Source organism: Vipera ursinii (assembly GCF_947247035.1).
Source record: "Vipera ursinii genome assembly, chromosome: 2".
Taxonomy (NCBI): Eukaryota; Metazoa; Chordata; class Lepidosauria; order Squamata; family Viperidae; genus Vipera; species Vipera ursinii.
Genome location: NC_139513.1, coordinates 115,180,716 through 115,203,649, shown reverse-complemented (window position 1 = coordinate 115,203,649; position 22,934 = coordinate 115,180,716). Strand labels below are relative to the sequence as shown.

Sequence of the window (22,934 nt, the reverse complement as noted above, 5' to 3'; positions counted from 1 at the left end):
GAAACATTTTTGAAATTCGTGCGGGAGCTAAGTACCATCTATACAACATTTTGTACATATTTTCTTTAAATGCCGTTGCTAACGTTAATTTTATAGTTTTCTTCCAAATTTGTTCCCACTCTTCTAATTCTTTAGTGCGACCAATATTTCTCTGGTTTCTCTTCAGATCGTATAAATCTTTCGCCTTTTTTTTTAACACTTCAATAGAATTTCAAAAATCTGTATTGACTTTTTAAAATATATTGGATTATATAATTTGAATCTTGCTTTAACTTATATGTTTCATTTCTTCTAAATGTTTGTCCCTTTGAGTTTAATTTCAAATGCTTGTAATATGGATTTTTAAATTTTTAATGAGAAATTGTTATGAACTATAATTTGAATAAATTAGATCGTGATGATGTTAATGTTAGGTTGGATAGAAAAGAAGTAATTTTGTTTACGTTGCACGGAGCCAAATTATTTTTTTGAACAACAATGATAATAGGTATTTGATTTTAAGTTAAAAACTTAATTTCCACTAACGTTTTATCGTGTTTATTCATTGTAAGTCTGTATTAAACTAAAAAGGAACTAACTTAAGTAGTGAGGGCAATGAGTATTTGCAAGGTGAATGGGGTGAGAAAACCCTATAACTGAGTCCTAGAAAAATTGTGACACCTCAGGCGATCATGAGCTATGTTCTTGTTACCTGCCTAAGATATACAAGACATTATATAAAGGGCTATGGGGGAGGAAATTATGGGTATGATGATGTAATTGTTTTTATCATTAGTTAAATTCTTTATCTGAATCATCAGTGTCCTGGAACAGAAGGCTATTATGTTCTACACCAGAGATGGGAAACTATGGCCCGTTTTTACGATCTGTGAACTTCAACTTCCAGAATTCCTGAGCCAGCTGGCTCAGGAATTCTGGTAGTTGAAGTTCACAGATCGTAAAAGGGCCATAGTTCCGCACCCCCGTTCTACACGTTCAGCAATATGCAGAAGACAATTACTATGGAATCCAAGTGTTTTCCTCTAGGAATTGAGATGTCTAGTTCTGCTTTCCTCCGTAGTATCTGAATCTTTTCCCCAACCACAAGTTCTTCCTCAAATGCAAGTATTTTCATTTTACTGATAATCTGCAGGACTCCAGCAGGAGCATAGGAATGCTGAATTCATAGCATCAGTATGATGGTCTTTTAATTGGGGTGATTGTTTTTATGAGTGTCGTGGCAAAGTTTGAAATTTTGTTGCTTAAACTCCAATTCCACTCAACTTTTTATTTCATTTTTTTTATTCACTTATTTATGTTAGAAAGCCTAGCTATGTTGAACATCTAGGTTCATATTAAAGAGAATTGTATGTTTTCTGTGTCCCAAAGGTTAATAATCTCCTCCACCCGTTGGTTCTTTTCTATACATTTGAAACGCTTTGGGATGATTTTTGAAGATGAGCAGCACCGTTTCCTGTCATTTTGTGGTGGAAACATGAAAAATATAATTAACCCTAAAATATCAGATCACAATTACAACAAAAAAAATAACCTTTCTATAACAAAAAATCCAACCACATATGGCCTTCCTCATTCTGTGCCTCTCAGTCCTCCATTAGTGCTTCGTTCTGTGTAGATGGTGTCCCCTAAAATATTGAAATGAAGGGGGAAGGGTCAAAAGCCTTAGGAAATTAGTATTCATATATAATGATATGTTATTACATAATGCCTGTTTTTCTCTTCTATCTGTCTGCACATCTCAGTCAATTTATACTTGGAAACCTCAATAAAACTATATATTTCTATTTGATTTGCAGTAATACTATAGTTTGCGCTGTTCAAATACAATCACATACTAGTTTACCATAAAAGGATATGCAACATTATGTAGGCACTTATTCATACAATTGAAACAAAATCTTGGCTTAGCATCGTTCCTGAAAAGAGCCATGTCTAAGAACTAAAAAGGTTTTTTTCCCCAAGACAATTAGTTTTAACAGTGTTAGGAGAACTTTGAAATGTAAATCTAAAATATTTCCACAGTAGGAGTTAAAGAGTTTAGTGTTAGCAATTCACATCTCTCTTATATCTTATCAGATATAAAATGTTTTTATTTGGCTCTCCTGCCACAAAAATATTTTTATACACTTCCTTCTTTCCTTTAGAGATAAAAATTAGCAACAATCATTTTGTGGCTTTTAATTTACTTTACAAATACACTAAATAGTTGCTTTATAATGATTTTTGGAAGTTGAACAGATAAAAGCCCTTATAATTTGGCGTTTTGTGTTAAGATCAACCAATTATAAAAATGCATTGACTACAGATATAAGTTTTTAATGATATTTTAATACAGATCATAAAAAAGATGGTTATTGCCATATAATTATTCTAAAGGGACAAATTACAAAACATTTCCTAGCACTGCTTGTAATAGGTTTTAGCCAGGAATTTATAAATATCCTCAAAGACATAATGTTAAAAAATAATATTTTTTGTTTCATTTGTAGTAGTTAAAATTAAGTTAGGATCTTGCATTTTGCCCCATCCCACTCCTTCTTGGGAGTTTTATCTTTTTGCATTAGCTATGTGTACATTCCTCTATATAAATGCTTTTGATTGGTGCTGCTGAAAAAAGTTTTAAACTATTTAAAATGTGGAAAAATTCCTTCCCAAATTTTTTAACAGAGAGAGACTGAGAACACACAGCATTGAATCATCAGGAAAATTGAAGATTTCCCCTGAACAGCATTGGGATTTTACTGCAGAGGACTTGAAAGACCTTGGAGAAATTGGACGAGGCGCTTATGGGTCTGTCAACAAAATGGTCCACAAACCAAGTGGGCAAATTATGGCTGTTAAAGTAGGTGATGCCCATAATTATTTGTACTTCCAATAGTAGGGCAAAACATGATGGAGAATTTAATGTTATATCCATCTAGCACTCAACAAATGTCTGTCGTTATACAGCACTTTGTAAGTGCGGTATTAGCAGAAAGAACTGTCTTATTACTGGTTTATCTGATGATACAAAGTTTGAAGAAAATAGTCCTTTAAAAAATATTTCTGCATATGCATAACATGGGATTAAAAATGTTAAAAGGTTGTAGTGATGTACAAAAGTGATGTATAAAAATACTTTTTCATGGACAGATCATTAATTTAAACCAGTGGTTCTTAACCTTTTCTTCACCACGGACCCCCTTTAAATACCTTTAAATACCAGGGCCATGGACCACCAAAACTTAAAATTTAAGTCATAACCATTTCTTCAAGCCTTCTTAGACCCCCTGTTAAGGGAATGGTACAACTTGCCACAGCCAACTTGTTGCGGCCAACTCACCATAGCCAACTCACCATGACCAACTTGCCGCAGGACAACTTGCCAGAGCCAACTTGCCATGGGACAACGCACTGCAGAACAATTTAACAATTCTGTTTAATTATTTAAAATAAAAAAATATTTTAATTTATGTTGATTACATTTCATTCTGTCTCTCCTTTTGCATCCTTTCTTTAATGATTCTATTCCACCATTTTTTGTTACTAGTGTAACTTTTGTCCAGTAACAAGTTGTAGTGTGGCAAGTTGACCGTGGCGAGTTATCCCGCAGCAAGTTGGCCTTGACAGGTTACCCATGGTGAGTTGGCCACGGCGAATTGTCATAGACCCCCCCTGTCAAGACGTGCCCCCCCCCCGGGGTCCATGGATCTCAGGTTGAGAACCACTGATTTAAACCAATGTGCTTATGGAATTTTAAATATTCTCCACAGCTTTTCTCCAGCAGCACTGTAGATATCTTTTAACTTACATCAATAAATGTAATGAAGGAATCAGTTTTCCTCACTCCTATTCCAGTGTCTTAGGAGTATAGATGAAATCAAAATATTTTGATCTAAACTTGGAACACAATATGATCACTACACTTTTAAGTGGATTGCTATCCAAAAGAACTTGATATGGTTTGAGGGAATGTTGAGAATTGCTTTCTGCCTTCTTGTCTCATTTTTCATTCTGTAGCAATAAAGGACTGGGTGGGACTGGAAAATGTGTGGGATTTTTTTTAAAAAAAGTCTTAAAATTACAATAGCTAACTGTAGAAGGAACAGTTAAACATGCATTTTGCAGCTTGTTTGCACTGCTACAGCATTGAGATCAGCAAAAAGCAGAAATGTATTTATCATACATGAATTGACCCTTTCAGCATAATAGCAGCAAAAGTACATTAGTTTGGTTATTATTTTGAGGCTTCTTCCTAATGCATGCACAATGCATGTTTTACATTGCAAATGCCAAAAAGCTAAACAAGCTAGTAAAATAATGTTTTACATTTAATAATTTGAAAGTTTAATTACATAGATAACATCATCTATATCACTATCTGTAGATTATACATTTTCACAGTGCAAACTATACTTTTGCATTGAAAAAGTACAATATAAGCGCAGTGGTACTAGCTCTGTTAGTCATAAGCCCTTAATGATTTTTCCATAGCAGAGAATTTAAAAACAGCAATATACTTACTGATCAGTAGGCAGTCATTTTATTATGTCCTGCTGGTCAGACTTCAAGAGGTTGAAAGCGCATGGAATGGCATTATCCTCTTTTGCCCTAAATTTGTGTAATTTATTCTTAGTAGGGGAATGCAGTTTTGTTGAATTATGTTTTATGCTAGGAAAAAATTAGAAGAATCTTACCTGAGGCTGTGGTTTATTCACTTTCAAAAATAAGAACTGAATTATTTGAGAGTATAAATTTGTCTGAAAGCGTTACAGCCATTTTTACTGTTACTGTTTGGTTTAGTGTAAAGACTTCCACTCACATAATACAGGTGGTCTTCAACTTACAGCAGTTCATTTAGTGACCGTTCAAAGTTACAAATGCACTGAAAAAAGTGATTTATGACCATTTTTCACACTTACGGTCGTTGCAGCATTACTATGGTCATGTGATTAAAATTCAGATGCTTGGCAACTGGTTCTTACTTATGACCATTGTTGTGTCCCAGGGTCATGTGATCATCTCTTGCAACCTTCTGAGAAGCAGAGTCAGTGGGGAAGCCATGTTCACCTAGCAACCAGTTTACTAACTTAACAACTGCAGTGATTCACTTAACATCTGTGGCAAGAAGGTCATTAAATGGGACAAAGCTCACTTGACAAATATCTCATTTAACAACAGAAATGTTGAGCTCAATTGTGGGTCATAAATTGACTACCGATATGAAGGGTATTTGAAGCTCCGCCTCACCCCAGTGGGATTGGCCCACCTCACTTGTTCCAGCAGAAAGGGCTTATCTGCCAAGGAATTTGGGTTGGTGGGATCTAGGAAAAGAGCCTTTTCCCTGTGCCCCCCATCTTTTGGAACATTCTGCCCTTGAGGAGAGATCCGCCACCACCCGCTTAGTCTTAAAATCTGCTTCTGCCAGCTGGCCTGTGACCCCAGTGGGGAATGCTCTATGTTGGAGACAGTTAATGGGGTAAGAGAGAAGACCCCACCCCATGCTGTTCATTCCCTTAGTTTTTAGTGTCCATTTAACTCTACAAGTTTTAATTGTGTTTTATATTTTATCATTTTGTAAGCTGTCCAAAATCACTTCAACAGTGAGATAGATGGCATATAAATTTAAAAAATAAAAAATATATAATAAAATAAAGTTTGTTGTTTAAAGGTGTCCCTCTTTGGTATGGTACAATTATATTTATTTCTTCTACTGTGATTTCTGGATACATTATGAAATAGTTTATGAGTTCTGTTTATAATAACCATCTGGCATGTTGTCCGGAAAAAGTTTATGCAATTCTTAGAGCTCTTCCAGAGAGGTTAAACATAAGTTAATTCTGAGATGAAAGGGTAGCCATTCAAAGAAGACTTCCTGTGGGGATTTAGAATATTAGCAGAACTTCTATAACATTTTAGGCTTTAACTTGTCAGCTTAAGCAAGCCATGCATTCTACATTATTTATATTATATCTAGGCTGAGCATTACTTTTGCATACTGTATAATTTTAATCTTATCTAGAATACCTATGTGCTTTATGCTTTTAAATATTGGTTTGTCTGCTTGAAATATTTACCTCAGCTCTTTCTGGCACATCTGTTCAATGGCAGCTAAAAGTGAACTTAAGAGAGGGGATTCTGAATTTCTATGGGAAGTGGCAATAAAATGCCAAAAGTAATTCAGATGTTCAAGGAAAAGGTTGTTCAGAAAACGAGGGAAATTTATAAAATAGGAACAAATTCAAGAGTTGGAATGAGTAGATTGTCACATAGCACATTAATGATTCAAGAAAAACAAAAAAGAACTTTACTATTGGTGTCAGGACTGTACTTGGGTTATAGGAGATTTTAACATTCTAGGAATGATTAGATCTAAAGGAAAACAACAAAGGTTAGAGGAACTGATGGCTTATTCAGTGCCATAAATAACTCAGATATTGCTTGAGTTAAAGAGACTACTAGAAGAAAATAAATGTTAAATCAATTTTAGAAGAAAGAACCAGTTTTGTCTAGTAGTTTAAGATGCCTGACTAAAACCAGGAGATTGTGAATTCTAGTCGCACCATAGGCATGAAAGCCTTCTGGATGACTTTGGGCTGGTCACTCAGTCTTATCCCATGAAATCTGACCAGTCAAGACACAGTGAATAGATCCAACATTTGGTTGATTTGAAAATGCAGACCCTGCACTGTAAAAAAAAAATCTACGATGAAAAAAATGAAACCCTGATCCCATAATCAGCTAGATGTTTAGTTTGGATTTGGGATTTTTATCTACATTATTTATTATTCCTCTGTTTCCCAATGCATTTTATAGTCAAGACTTCACTTTTTGATAATAGGCAATATCTTCAATATCCATAACTTCCAAATAAAGAGATGGATTCTTTGCTTATTGTTTTCTGGAATGCAGAATAATAGATAGCTCTGGAAGAATTTGCCCAGAAAACATGTAATAAATATAACAATAAATAAATAAATTTTGGAATAAAACAAAAGTTAGATTCTGTGTGTGCTATTTTGTGGCTTGTGTAGACTGGGAAACTTCCTTGGAGAAGCACTGATGATCCCATATTTCAATGAAGTGAAGTCTAGAGATCCATAATGTGAGTAGACATTGTTGCTATAAGGACTTTTAATGTGAGATGTGATTACTTACGTCATAACTCAGTGACATGCATAGTTTTAAATTTGTTTGTTTACAGTTGCTAAAAAATGTCTGCATTAGAACTGAAAAAGGGATGTCTATGGAGCACCGATGTGAAAGAGGAATTGAATTCCTCTTCTGAAAAACCACTTGCTGCAAATAGCAATTGAAGTAAACAAGGTTGAGGAGGCTCAATGAAAGAAAAGACAGCTATGCAGGCCTGAGATGATGTGAGGCCGCTGTATATCTGCCTTTTTAGTCTAGTGAGCCAGTTCTAAGCATATTAGCTAATATTAATCCAGGATGTAGTTTGGCATTTTTTCACTGGATAAAATTTAGTATTTGATTGTCAGATGGCTTCCATCCACCAACCTGAAGGTGAATGATTCTTTAGCAAGGTCCGGGGGGAGCCATCTACACATTTCACCAAAGTTGTGGTGCTTTTTTATTTATTGCAGATCTCAGTGTAGATGTAAGAAGATTCTAGTGTAGTTTGGTATCTTTGCTACCAAATTAGGATAAAGTCATTGCTTTTAAATATTTAAAAAATCTTGATTCATGCGACATTAATAGTGTAATAGTGCCATCAGTAATGCTTGAACAGTCCTCATTCACCTTATCAATCCGATGTCTTCCTACGAATGTTCATTTTTAGACTACTGTAGTCATAGAATCTGCCAACCTAGCAGTTCGAAAGCACGTGAAAAATGCAAGTAGAAAAATAGGGACCACTACGGTGGGAAGGTAACAGCGTTCCGTGCGCCTTTGGCGTCTAGTCATGCCAGCCACATGACCACGGAGTCGTCCTCGGACAAACGCTGGCTCTTCGGCTTTGAAACGGAGATGAGCACCGCCCCCTAGAGTCGGAAACGACTAGCACGCATGTGCGGGGGAACCTTTACCTTTACCTATTCATAGAATAAACACTGGAATTGTTTGCTTTAGATGTTTCTGTAATATTCATCAGGTATCAGATACCTTGCAATTCAATAATATTTAGCTTTACAAAGCTTTCATTAATAGGAAGAAATTGTGAAGAACTATTTTGGACTTGGTGCTTGCACTTTTAGTATAGGTTAATGCAATATTACTTAACTTTAATACAGTAATAATTTTGTTTGTATTCTTACTTTTACTGTTCAGGCAATGGCATATTTTTTCCAATTATTGCAAAAAAATTATGCTGAGATGTTATATTGTTTTAGAAATTCTACCTGTCTTAATAGAAAATCCATGTGATACATAATTGGAAACCTTTCTTAGCTTGTGCAGTAGATCGGTTCATTGCCTCAAAGGATAATTAGTGCTTTTGTCTCCATAGGATCATATTTCTTTGCCTACTTGCATGATTAAAATATTTGTCCTTCAACATTTCTTACGAGAACTGCTGTTCAACAGAGGAAACTATCAGTGCCTTCATTATTGTAAATATTTCAAATAATAGTCTTCAAAGCACAATAAAAAAAACATGAAAAAACAAATTGGCATCGATTAGAACAAGAATATTATATAGATCCATATGCAGAAATCCTGCTAGCCAACGGTTGATACTCTACTTTTTCTTTTTCTTTTCTTTTTTTTGGGTCAAATATAATCCAAGGACTTTTAGTAGTATGGAATTGCAAGTCAAGAATTCTCTCCCTTGAGAATGCTAATGGTGCCTTTGCTTTCATCATATCTTACAACAGTTTCCAAGATACAACAAGTGAAAAAAATACATTTCTGAATGATTTGCATCAGCTATGTCTCTTTTTGTGTGAATTTAAATTTATTTATGAACATTTTCCTTAAAAAGAAAATCTAGAAATTCAGCATATATATATATTTATACACAATATTTTAAATGTTCTTTTCAAATTCTGTGGAGTGATCAGAAAATGTTTTAATAGGTAAAATTTATCCAACGTACCTATAAAAATATTTCTCTATATTTTCTTTGTCTGCACGGCCATTGTGAGCAGGGAACAACATTTAGAATAAATGCATAGGTTGCAGTAATAGTAGTCAATTTTTTTTTAAATTCAAAACTTTGAGCTTAAAATTCATTTATTTATTCTATTTATATACTGCTGAAACTCTATTGACTTAACTGCAGCTTGGGTAAAAAAATCACCAAAAACATACATTAAAACATCCAGGATCAATATCAATAAATTAAAATCATGAACAACTACTCAGAACATCAACTAGTCAAGATAGAGTGATGGTGAAAAATAGATGACAGAATCAAATATATATCAAAGCTTTGTAAGTAATTCAAAGTAAATTAAACATGATGGCAATCAACTATTGAACTGAATGCTATTCCAAAAAAATTCCATCTTCAGTAGTTTCTGCAGTTTGAGAAGAATAGTGCATGTTTTAATTGTAAGGGAAGGATTTTCACAAGAGTGCAACTGAGGAACAGCACCTCCTGGCTTCCATTTTCCTTATTTCCATGAAATGCAATATGGCTAAAAGCTTATTAGGAAGGATATATTGGAGGAGCCCACCAGAAGATGGGTACTGGACATAGAAATGTGTGTGTATTGCAGGGCAACACTGCTGCAGATAACAAGTATTTGCATCAAGATAAGTTCTGACAGGTATTAGCTTGTATCTGTGGCATTTTTCTCTCTCCCTCTCTTGTATTCTATGTGATTACAGATGTATTCTGTATGATTATATTATATAATTGGTTTATTTTTTTTCCCTGTTCAATTTAAGTCTTTGCCAAGCTAGGACTTTCTCCCATTTTAGAATATTTCATATTGATAACATCCATTTATATTTTTAAAATCTGTCTACTATGACTTGAGTTTAATTATTTGTCCTTATCGTTCTTTCAGAGAATTCGGTCAACAGTGGACGAAAAGGAACAAAAACAGCTTTTAATGGATCTGGATGTAGTGATGCGAAGTAGTGATTGCCCATATATTGTTCAGTTTTATGGAGCACTCTTCAGAGAGGTTGGCCTTCAGAATTTTCTTACTTTGCATCCAAATGTTTAAGTATTTTCAGCAGGTTTTAACGGGTGATGGCATGCATTAATTGAACGGCAAGATAGTAATAACATCTCATGAAGTGGGGTACCTACAAGAGAAATATTACTGGGACTAGTAACAGCTGAACATAAAGCTTCAGAATATGATTTTGTTTTGGTGTTTGACAAAAAAAGTTACGAATTTGTGCTCTCTATTTTCAAACTTTATTTTCTTAATTACATTTTAATCCAATCATCCTTGCAAATGGCTTTAGATGACATACTTTCACACTCATAATCATCCTACTGGATAGGTTAGACAAAAGATTTTAACTGGGCCAGTGTTATTTACGAGGTTCCTGGATCTGGTGATTTGAAACCCAACCTTCCTGGTCCTGATTTGCAACATTATTCTAGCTAGTCCACCAAAGAATGCTTGAATTCTTCTCTTCATCTTGTGGAGGACATGTTTTGGGCAGGGCATTGAACTCATAGTTATTGAGCCTTGCTGTCACTCCATGTTCAGTGTTCTCATTGTAATAGCACTTTAGAGAAGTAGTGTGGTAAGCTGTGCCTTTTTATAGAAACGTGCTTATTGATAATGACCTTCTGCTATGAAACAGATCCAAAGCCCAAAGAACATAATGTTATCTTTGGTATTATATCACATATAATTTTAGGACAAAAAGTCATACAGTATAATGTTCTTTTCATTCAGTCAACAGGTCGCATGGAGTGCAAAACATCTCTTCTTCTTGAAATAAATTAAAATTTAACTCACTTGTGAATCAAATGTAATTGTCCTCATATAATGAAACCAATTGTTTTTTTCTAACTAAAGGACAGTGTCATTTAAATAAACAGGGTACCCATTAAAACCCATCAGATAGTCAATACCTAATTGGTTGCCAGTTGTCTTCCGGGTGAGGTTCAAGGTGTTGGTAATGACCTACAAAGCCCTCCATGGCATGGGTCCAGAATACCTTGGGGAGCACCTGCAGCCGGCGTCAACTTCCCTCCGCCCAGTACGCTCCCACAGAGAGGGCCTCCTCAGGGTGCCGCCGGTCAAAGAATGCCGACTGGTGGCCCCCAGGGGGAGAGCGTTCTCTGTGGGTGCACCGGACTTATGGAACCATCTTCCGGTAGAGCTCCGGATGGCGCCCGACCTCCGCTCCTTCCGGCGCGACCTTAAAACCCATCTCTTTAAGGAAGCGGGCCTGGCCTGATGGGATGGGGTGGGTTTGTTATTATGACTTTAATTTTAAATTTGTACTATTTGTACTATGGGCATTGTTTAATCATGTTTTAATAATTTTAACTTTTGTATTTGTCTTTTACGTATTGCCCTGTTAACCGCCCTGAGTCTCTTGAGAGAAGGGCGGTATATAAATTAAATAAATAAAATAAATAAATAAATAATTTTTTTAAAAAAAATAATGCTTTTTCCTTTAAGGAGTAAGTAGATGAATTTTGAAGAATGTTATTTCTGCTCGCTTACCCTTAATGATTATAAAATGTGCAGAACATCCAAAACATCACTTTAACAATAACAACAATAACTATTTTTTCTTCCTTTGTTTAGGGTGACTGTTGGATCTGTATGGAGCTCATGTCTACCTCGTTTGATAAATTTTACAAATATGTATATAGTGTACTAGATGACGTTATTCCAGAAGAAATTCTAGGCAAAATCACTTTAGCTGTAAGTTTTCTTTGAAAGCACCTCTTTTTTGTGCATGCTTCTGATTTAGTTTGCTTTGCTTTCCCAAACCAGCTTCTAGACATCAATGAGATAGAAAATACAAAAGGAAGAGAGATAGTGATGTTAAAACAGATCCCAAGAAGAGTGAGAGACCTGAGAAAGGAGTATCAATTTCTGACGAAATGCTTAATTAAAAAAGGGATAATTTTTAGATGGCTAATACCAGAAGGAGTAATGATAAATTGGCAAGAACAGAGACATAGACTGGACACATTAGAGAAAGCAGAACTTTTTATGATCAATACTTTGGGCAGCAAGGATATAAAAGTATGAAAGTTAAGAGAGAAGAATATAAGCTACAAGCTTTCGCAGATGATCTAGCATTTATCTTGGAGGAGCCACTAGAGTCAGGACCTGTATTAATAGAACAAATAGAAAAATATGGTGAGGTAGCAGGTTTGAAGATTAATAAAGATAAAACAAAAATGTTAGTGAAAAATATTACTGAAAAACAAAGATGGGAAAGTTAGAGATACAGATTGTAAAAAAGGTAAAATATCTGGGATTCATCTGACAGCAAAAAGGTACAACTATCATTAATGGGTAGGATTGCAATAATCAAAATGAATATATTACCACGATTGTTGTTTTTGTTCTCAACAATATCAGTAAGACTGGAAAAAAATATTTTGAGGGGCTAAATAAAATAATTTTGAAATATATTTGGCAGGGGAAAAAGGCAAGGATTAATCTAAAAATGTTACAGGATGCAAGACTCAGAGTTTGGCTTACCTAATTGGGAATTATATTACCAGGCTGCAGCATTGTCATGGATGAGAGAATGGATTTTACTGAGGAATACTAGATTATTGACATTAGAGGGACATGACTTACAGTTGGGATGGCATGCGTTCATATGGTATGGGAAAAATAGAATACACAGCTATTTCCAGAGACATCATATCAGGAATTCTTTATTGATGGTTTGGGAGAAAATAAAGAGAAAGCATTACTTGAGGTTTCCAGATTGGCTCTCAACTATGGAAGCGTTAATACACCCCAATATGTTTAACATGGGAAACATAAGATATAAAGACCTACTGACAGACGGGGAAGCTGAAAACCAAACAATGATTAGAGGAACAAGGAATAAAAATGGATTGGTACATGAGAACGCAAATACAATCTAGATATGAAAAATATGCTAAAATAGATGGTTTTAATTTGGGGAGAACAGAGTTAGATGAAATATGGGAACTGAAGAAAAATGGATTAAAAAATGTATAGCTACTTACTATATAGGGAATTAGAGGAGGAACAAGTTAAGGAGTCAATGATAAAATGGTCAAGAAATTTTGGATATACGATTGAATTAGATAGATGGCAGCAATTATGGGAAAGAAACTATAAACTGACAATGGCGACAGCGTATAAAGAAAATATGTACAAGATGTTCTACAGATGGCATATGTCTCCAGAAAGACTAGCTAAAATGTTTAAGGACAGATCTATGAAATGTTGGAAATGCCATCAAATACCAGGCTCTTTCTATCATATGTGGTGGACGTGTGCAGAAGCTAAAAGCTATTGAAATATAATCAGATCATGGATAGAAAAGATGATAAAACAACGTATAGAACTAAGACCGGAAATATTCCTGTTGGGTATTTTACCAGAGAAATATAGCAAAGAGAACACATATTTGATTATTCATATAACCACTGCAGCTAAGATTGTGTTTGCACAAAACTGGAAGGCACTGAAAGCTCCTCCAGAAGAAGAGGTGATCGGGAAAATAATGGAATGTGCAGAAATGAATAGATAAACAATAGTAATTAAAGATAAGACAGAGTCAGACTATTATGAAATTTGGGGAAAATTTTAAGAGTGGGTGAAAAAGAATATGCTTAAAAGATGGCTAACACTAATTTAGATGGAAGAAAAATGAGATAAGGAGGGAGACCCAGGCGACAGAGTATTGCATAACCGGAGGTAATATAAAAATTTATAGAAGTATATACCGAGAAGGCCAGATTTATAGAAATATTGAGGTAATAGAAAATTAATGTTATCACACTAATATCACTTGGTGACTGGCCTGCATTTACAACCAGTTGTAGCATCCCATGGTCACGTTCTCCTGCCTATCTACAACCCATATCTGCCCTTTTGGCTGCTGTTCACTCTGCTGTTCACACACACACACACAAACACACTGCCCCCTGCTCACCATCAGCATCTTCTTCCTCCCACTGCTGGCCTACAATCCTGGGAGAGGCATAGCCTGTAATGTGTGCTGAAGTGAGCTGCAGAGATTGTGCTAGAAGCACTCCTGCAGAAATGATTTGTGGATTTTAATGTACTGGAAGCTGCTAGCCCTTCGTGTATGACTGCAGGAGGAAGGCTGGGCTGAGCAGGCAGACAACCTGTGGGTAGGCTCTGTCTGTGCTAGGCTCACCACCACACTTTGCTCAGACCAGTTCTTCAGGAACACTTCAAATGCTTGCTATCCTCATCCTTCCACTTCCTCAGTTCCACTGTCACCCCAAGGAGTGCCTCTCACATAGCTGTCACCTTCACCTTGGGAGATGCAGCCTCTCTTACCTTGCTGGTGACAGAGCACACTTTACCATCCTGACCTACTATGCTCTCCACAGTCTGTGGGCTATCACACTTCTTGCGCTGACAGAGAGAGAAGGGTCTCCTCCACCCACACCATCACCCTGCCTCATCTGTCTGCTCTAACCCACTACCTCCTGCCCAGCGTGGCATGGAATGCTTCCTTTTGCAGATGAGGCTTCTCTCTCCTGATGTACTCACTGTGTTTGACCTGGATTATGCCTTCACCCAGCTCCTGGATCCTATGCCAACAAAGGAAAGAAGAAAATGGAGATGGTCAACTAGGGGGACCATGGGGGGCTGGGGAGGTGGCCCAAAGGGGAAAGATGGATGTGTGTGGGAAGTGGAGACAAAGGTAGCTTGTTCAAGCCAGAAGTGCAAAGTTCTTGTCCAAAAACTATGTGATCCTACTTTAATGACAGCGATCTGGACTGCTGTCAATAAGTAATTTCGGTTACTACTTTTGTTTTGTTTGCTGACTGCTTCACTCAACAATGGAAATTCCGATCCTGATTAGTATCATAACCCAAGGGACTACCTGCACTCATCTTTCTTCTTCCCTTTACTGGTACTATTGAGCACTTTCCAATTAATTATCTATTTTATTAACTATGTTGTAAAATTTTATTGTTAAGGCTTTGAAGGGGTGCTTTTCAATTCCTGCCGTATAATTTTCCTGAAATACATTCTGGAAAGCATTTGTTGATTTGGAATTGTGATATTAATAGGACTAAAGTAAAAACTCCATAAAACTTTCCTCTTCTCTCCTAGACTGTGAAAGCATTAAACCACTTAAAAGAAAACTTGAAAATCATTCACAGAGGTAGGCCTATCTGGGTATGTCTTTATTATATAAATAGCACATCATACTTTTCAAACTGGATTTTTGGAAACATATCTATAACTTGGAACCTTTCAGAGACCTTGCATGTATCTCTACATTAATTTAAGACATTTAATTCTGGCACAATTTATATTTTGAGGCATTCTAAAAGCCCTTTGCTTTTATTTTTTTTTAATCTGCTATCATTTCTAATTTGTCTTACTCTTTACTCTGCTATTCTTTCTGTTTGTATTGCTGTGGATCATTACTTATACATCAATTGCAGGAATATACCTTCAGTTTTATTCCACCCAAAGAATGCTTCCACTAGTAGAGTCGTCATATTTGCTCATTCCTGTTTCCATGTTCAGTACTTAGAAAAGGTTCTCTGGAGAGCTGAGGAGTAGGGCATTTGGAACAGGAAAGACTGGTCTTTGGAAGGAACTGCAGGAAGTAGGGGAAATTGCCCACTGCTTTCTTTTCCCCAAATGCAGGGGAGTTTCCGGTCCCAAAACAAAAAAATAGTTCTTTTTTTTGCTTTAAATTGTTATACTATTAATTATGTGAACTGCATGGACTATAAAATTGAAAATCTTTATATTGGAAGCCCAAAACGATCAACTAGAATAATAGAAGTTCCTTCTTTCATCCTTGGGAAATCTGAATGACCCACTGCCCCCAAAAGCTTAAAATGCTGCCTAAAATTACTGCTTTAAAGCAAAGGCAAGGAGCCTGAAACTTTCCAGTCTGGATTAAAGCTTCCAGCATTCACTATTGCTCATTGTGCTGGTTTGACTTGCTAAAAGTTAAAATCCAACTCCTGTGGTTAAAGAAGTAATAGCAGGCATTGTGGATTTAATCTCCTTTTCTTTGCTTTTACCCTTTCATATCAGGAAACATATATTCAGAACAAGTTTTAGCTAATGAAAAAAATGCAAATACTTTACCCATCACTTAGTGGAATTAATGTTGACCTTCAGATTCACAATGTGCCTTCATATATGGGTTAAAAATAACACCTAGTAATTCCTGATGTACATCAAATTATATTTTGCTTTTATGCTGCATAATTTTCATTAAAACTATCATTTTAGTTTGTATGTGTATGTTTGTGTGAGAGAGCCCAAACGAGAACAAACTGTAAGCCCATAGCAGATAAAGCTGTAAATTTAAAAGCAGGTGTCATGGTTCCAACAGATGAAACTTTTCAAAGAACTTTGAGGCATTGTTTTCCTTAAAGAATCTATTCAAGTAACATAGCATTGGCACGTATATAGGTGAAGCCAAAATCTGAATTCCCCTCCCCTGAACACATAGTATGTAGCATAATTCCCTCTAATTAACAGTCATAAATCACATTCTCCAATTAATTTGAAATGCAGGCTTTCCCTCCAGTTCTCCAACCCGCCATTTCTTATCATCTCTTATTTCAAAAAACCTTGATTCTCAACTACTGCAATATTGCTGTGTCTAACTAACTCACATACACATTCCTCCTCCTCCCCCCAGTATCATCTAATTCTAACTCTTAAGGGTAAAACAAAGTATAAGGAAAATGGCTGCATCGCCATATATTGTCAAAGCAAGAACATCCGATGTTATCAGCATTGACAGCAGGAGCAATTACTATTGGAATGAATGAGATCTCTGTAAAACAAAGAAACGTGGATGCTTGGGTGAACATTTTCTTACTAACTTCCCTCCTGGATGCATTCCTTATATCATATTTATTAAATATAAAAAGGATTTAAGAAATTAGGTATTAGTAAATTCTCCTTATCACTCTTAGTTTTTGCAGATTCACTCCTTATCTCTAGTTTTTGCAGATTCACATGAAGAACAATGTGTTTTTGCCCACATTCTATCAGAGTTGATTAATTGGGTACACCAAATAGTTTGACGGTAAACATTCCACGTTTGGAATGTTTCACTTACGAGTTCAGAACACTTTTGGTGAGACCAAAACAGAGTTGAAATTGGGATGTTGGGATTAGAAAAAGCTGTATCAACTTTGAAATATTTGTTGCAGATTCCAAATGTTTGGCACACAGTATTGATTAAGTATGGTGGGGAGAAGATAGAGGACATCAGGTTTCTCCAGCAAAGACGCAAACAATCTCTTGACATTGTTTCTTGTAGTTTAGTAGATTGAAACTAAAAGTATTTTAACTGGAATTTGACTTCATAAGTATGTCTTATTTCTTTCAGATATTAAACCTTCCAATATTCTTCTGGATAGAAATGGAAATATTAAACTCTGTGATTTTGGCATTAGTGGACAACTTGTAGACTCCATTGCCAAAACCAGAGATGCTGGATGTCGGCCATACATGGCAGTAAGTGGGATTAGAAAATTTATGGGAATAAGAATGAAAGCCTTTTTTTGTTTTTGATATGTAGAATGATATTATGTATACACGATGAATCCATGGGTCACTTTTAATTGCCTAAATTGTTGGATAGATAACTTGGATCTGTTGGCTCATTTGACAGGAATATATGCAAGGCAAGCCCCTAAGATAGAAATGTAAAAATTACACCCTAGACACCACATGCAGCCCACCATCTTCTGTTTTGTAGCCACGAGAGTGTACGGAATCAAATATTAGGGAATTGTTTTGTACATTTTGGGGAGATGAGCAAAATAGATGCCCTGAACTTTGCTTGAAGTACTGTTTCATATGTTCAGTTCCATTACTTGTTATAGCAAAGAACCTTTCATTCATTTTATTTGTCCTTGATTTCTGGAATTCTTGAAGCCTTGCTCAACCCTCAAGTTTGCTTATCCTATTCTTGCCAGTAGGCAAAACTATTACCTAGTTTTATTGTTGTTAAGTCCATTGTTCGTCACTTTCTTGTGTGACCTGCTACCCAGACATTCTCTGCATTCTTAATGGACTAAGAGACTCAAAGGCATTGAGATTCTCTCACCTCCAAAATGTATTCATAGGGATCTAGTAGATAAGCAAACTGTATACATTTACGGTATGTTCTTATTTAATTTATTTCTCCCTGGATTTTTGGAGGGTTTTCAAAATGGTCTCCAATTCTAAAATCAAACAATTGTAAAAACATAACCTAGGCCTAGAATTATTATCATAAAAACAGAAGGAGAACCAGAACAGAGGCATTAGATTTTTTTTTAAAATCACAACAATAATAAAATACAACACTTGTCCTCAACAAGCTATTTCTTTCCTGTAGTTTATAATAACATGGGAAATGGTTGTAGGTTAGGGGACGGATGAAAAATGATGTGAAACGCCCAAAACGCTGATGTCTATATAAATTTTCAACTCCTAATTTGGCAATTCCTTCCATGTATAGCTTAATATTTGATACCATCCAATAATCTCCAGTCAAAGGTTGCTGTATGTTAAATTAATGCAATGGCATATAGAACTTGCCAATGTTCCAAAGAGAGAAAAAGAAATTAAAAGAGTTGATAGCTTGAACAGCAGTCCAGCACATTTTATTTCACACTTGCTTATATTATTAAGAGAATAGAAAAACAGTAAGTGTCTCCATATGATTATGGAGAATTTAATTCTGGCACATTAAATTTAAATTAAATTCAAATGAGATTATAGTGATCCTAAAGCAGACATGTCAAACTCGCGACGTCACGTGACATCGCACAACATATTGGGACGGTTTTGCCATTGCTGACAATGGGGTGGGTGTGGGTCAGCAGTTTGACACCCCTGTCCTAGAGAAATGAATTCCTTTGGAGGGAATAGGAAAGAGTAGGAATCATTACAGAAGGTTTCTTGCAGCTGTCTGTCAGTAGTTTTGCAGAGGAAGCGGGAATGTTGCACACATATGAATTGTAAATTGTGTAAGCAGTATGGTTGCTAGGGGACAAGTTCTGTTTAATTTTGAAAAAGACCCCCTGAGTGAATTATGATTCTTAGAGATTTGATATAGGCAGCAAAGAGAATTCTATATTTATTTCTAAGTATGCCCTATCTGGCCAGAGCACATCATTAATATCTCATAAATGTGAATGGCTAGGGCTAAAAGCACATCAGACTAGGGACAATTTCAGTCTCATTGTAGAACATTACATCCGATGAGTAGCTTTGCATGCATAGCAAATCATGCACGCATTTTAATAATCTATAACAATCTGGACTCTATTAGTGAAAGGACCAGGAACATTTGCAGGAGGAATAAATGTCTAACTAGGCAGGGTTTTTTTTTTCCTAGAAAAAGCTTTCTACAATGAAAAGAAGGCGGCAGGGAAAGATACAGTGTTGGAGACACATTTCACCATCATTGGAATCTTTGCTTCCATTTAAGAGAAAAAGAGTCATTGAAATAGGTTTGGAAATTAGGATTCAGGTTTACTGTGAAAAGAGAGTTGAGGCGCCTTGAATGTCCAAACTTTAGTATGATAGTAAGTACTCTTAAAAATGTGCCTAAATTTGCTTGAACAAAAAGCAGCTTCACACTCCCTTTTCAGAGGATGCTCCTGATCTGAATTAACAGCACATTGGTTTCTTACCATGATCTCCCCCTCGGGTTGTGTCGTAAATTATACAAGCAACTAGAGACTCGGTTTAGGCATCAGTTTTAAGAAATGTTTGACATGGAGTTAGGCCTGAAGTATGCTTAGTTGTATCAGATTGTCGATGTATAAACAATTGATCAAATTATGTTTAACTGGCACAATTCATACGGAGCCCAGAAATTGCTAACCAGATTCTAGACTTCTCTTTGGTTTTTGTTCTTCATTAAAGTGATGTTTGATGAGGGAAATGTTAGTGTTAACATAAAATCTTACCTCCATCTCACTGTGTAATCTTTATATCATTTCTTCATACATTTGATCTTTTTCCTTTATACCTGATTTTTTTCCTATCTTATTTCAGCCAGAGAGGATAGACCCTAGTGCATCCAGGCAAGGATATGATGTCCGTTCTGATGTCTGGAGCTTAGGGATTACCTTGGTAAGAAATAGTGGGTATTGCTGAAGAGAAGTTCTTAAATCTGCTTATGAAATGATAGAAAGGTTTGGGAAATGTAAAAGTTAGATAGGTGTTGCTTTTATAAAGATAAAACATCTGCCTATCTGAATGTCTCAGAAGTACGGTACATAGTTTGGGCTTCTTTGTCCACTTTTTCAGTTTTGTTGTACCATGTGGTGCTGCCCCCTAGTGGACATATAAAATCATTGCTTGTGTAAAGAGTAGAAAGTAGAAAGCCATGTCTTTTTAGCATAAATGGAGTAGGGGTACCTGTCTAATGAGAAAGTTTAAAATCATTGGTCAGCACCAGTGGCAGATTTGAAGGAGCATGCAGCATTAACCTTTTCATCGTTAGTATAAATTTTAATATATGTACCCTTTGACTATGAGAAATAAATGTATGTTCTGTTTAGCTTCAACTGATTAGCCCTGACTTTTCTTGAATCAAGGCTATGTACTTTGTGTGAAGCTATCCTAGAAGATTGTGACAAAGCTACGGTTTATACAGAATGCGCACATTTTAATGGGAATGGCCAAGTATGAACTCCCAGGCATAACTGAAGGGATTACTACTTGTATATCATGTCCTCATTAACTTAGGATGTAAACTATGAAAAGTTCATTTCCCTTGTACTGGCTTACCATACTTTGTGATAATCTGTAGTTTTACTAATATTGCAGCTGTTGCTGCTTTCAGCTGATCTAAGGTAGAGCCTTATTTATAGTGAATTATTGAATTTATTGACTAGGCTTAACACAATGCTTAAAATATGTTTCTTCATGCATAGTGGATATAATTGCCTGGATTTTTATTTAGGAGTGTTAGATCTTCAGTTCACTTACTGTCTCAGTTAGAATGCTTTGATTTGTGTTTTATGATGGTTATAGAACTGTTGCATTACATTATATCCCTCCCCCATCTCCTTCAGAAGGAAGGATAAATAATAGCAGCAGTAACTGTTTCTGTGAACTTTGTTGGAATAATTCAGCCTGTGTGTTTTGTGCTGTCTCTTTGCTGCAGTATGAGTTAGCCACAGGGCGTTTTCCTTATCCTAAGTGGAATAGTGTATTTGATCAGCTGACCCAAGTGGTCAAAGGAGATCCACCACAGTTGAGCAACTCAGAGGAACGGGAGTTCTCCCAAAGTTTTATCAACTTTGTCAACTTGTGGTGAGTATGTCTCATTCTGATCTTATTCTGGATGAATGTTTTAGGGCAGTTATTCTCACAGTGGGTCTGTGAAGGTTTGAAGAAATGTCAATCTTGAATTAAGTCTTGGGGACTTAACTTGTGGCCATGGTCCGTGGCTACAAAAGGTATTTAAAGGGGGTCCGTGGTGAAGAAAAGGATGGGAACCACTGGTTTAGGGTATATGTCTATAATATCTATGTAAATAAATTTGTATAACATGCTAAGGTTAAATATGTTTGTTTTTCAAAAGTAAATCCAACCAGTGTGTTTTTTGCATAACGTGGTTGATGCCTTACACTGAAAGCATGATAATGAGAACTAGTCAACTATAACTTATTTAATAAGCCTTTCTTAGTAATGTGTTCCAACCACTTCAGACAGTTAAATTTCAGATTTTAAATTAATACTTGTTTTTATTTACTGTGACATTTCTGTGTAACCTTGCAAAATAGCTTTTCTGCAAAGCTAATTTAAAAAAAGATACAGAATTTTTAAAATGCAAAGGGAACGAAACCTGTAAACACACACACACACACACACACACACACACACACACACACACAAAATGCAAGAAGGAAATTCACAGCATGACCAAAAAATATAGTTTAAAATTAAAAAGCTCAAATTATTATAACTTATTTATAAGTCCTGAGTAAACAGAGTGATCTATGCTAATTGAACCACAGAATTGAATTCTGCATCTGGGGTGTTATGACTGAGTAGGTATTTTCATTTTAAGTATGACTTGGTGCGCCATACCTAAGGTTCTGATTGAGACAATATGCTTAACAGGAGTGAATGGAGATAGTCATTTTCTATCCAGAGCATGCTATGACCCTATAACTGGGCCTAAACTTTTCTAACAAGTAAGGCTGCTCATTTGGGCGTGGACCCACAAGTGTCTAGCACTTGGAGTAGAATAGTGCTGATTGCATTCACATCATCATTCTGAAGGCATAGGCAATTGGGTAGCATCCAGAGTTTTTCCCTGTTTCAAATCAGTAACTCTGCTCACTAAGATTGATAAGGGTTAATCAAAATATTTGGATGGCATTGTACTCCCTACCCTTGCTATAGTATCTAGTGACAAGAATTGATAGACTTCTTCCACTGGCTGTATTTGCAGCTTTGCAATGCATTTGCTACAATATACTGGAGATAAAATGGTTTCTGAGTCTTGTTGAAATTAGTATGCCAGATGGGAAATATTATCCAATCTACCAGTAAAATAATTGCAAACCAAACAGGAGTTCAGACATGTAAAATAACAAAGAAGTTGCTTTTGAACTTTAAATTATGTAAAAAGGAAAGCAGAAGAAAGATATTTTTAAGATTAATGAACTTTCTGTGTACTGTAACTTTAGTAGTAAACTAATAAAATTTCCTTTGAGACATGCTGAACTCCTGATGATTTCATGGAAATATCCATGTCAGTTTCTTAACAATAGTACAGAAATAGATTTTACAGTTTGTTTGGAAACTTGGTCAGTCTGTTTTCTTGTTAATGTTTCAAACACTTTATGAAACACATTTTGACCATCA

At 35.8% G+C, this 22,934-nt stretch overlaps 1 protein-coding gene across 6 annotated transcripts in view; it reads left to right on the top strand.

The window, feature by feature from the left end:
- Window positions 1-22,934, top strand: part of MAP2K4 (mitogen-activated protein kinase kinase 4) — a 78,411-nt gene that overhangs the window by 35,598 nt on the left and 19,879 nt on the right. For all 6 annotated transcript variants that reach the window (XM_083354412.1, XM_083354410.1, XM_083354411.1 and 3 more), the window contains 7 exons: window positions 2,668-2,842; window positions 9,954-10,073; window positions 11,670-11,789; window positions 15,180-15,231; window positions 17,440-17,567; window positions 20,106-20,183; window positions 21,223-21,371. In XM_083354412.1, the coding sequence (XP_083210538.1) occupies window positions 2,668-2,842; window positions 9,954-10,073; window positions 11,670-11,789; window positions 15,180-15,231; window positions 17,440-17,567; window positions 20,106-20,183; window positions 21,223-21,371 (822 nt within the window). The remainder of the gene's footprint in view (window positions 1-2,667; window positions 2,843-9,953; window positions 10,074-11,669; window positions 11,790-15,179; window positions 15,232-17,439; window positions 17,568-20,105; window positions 20,184-21,222; window positions 21,372-22,934) is intronic.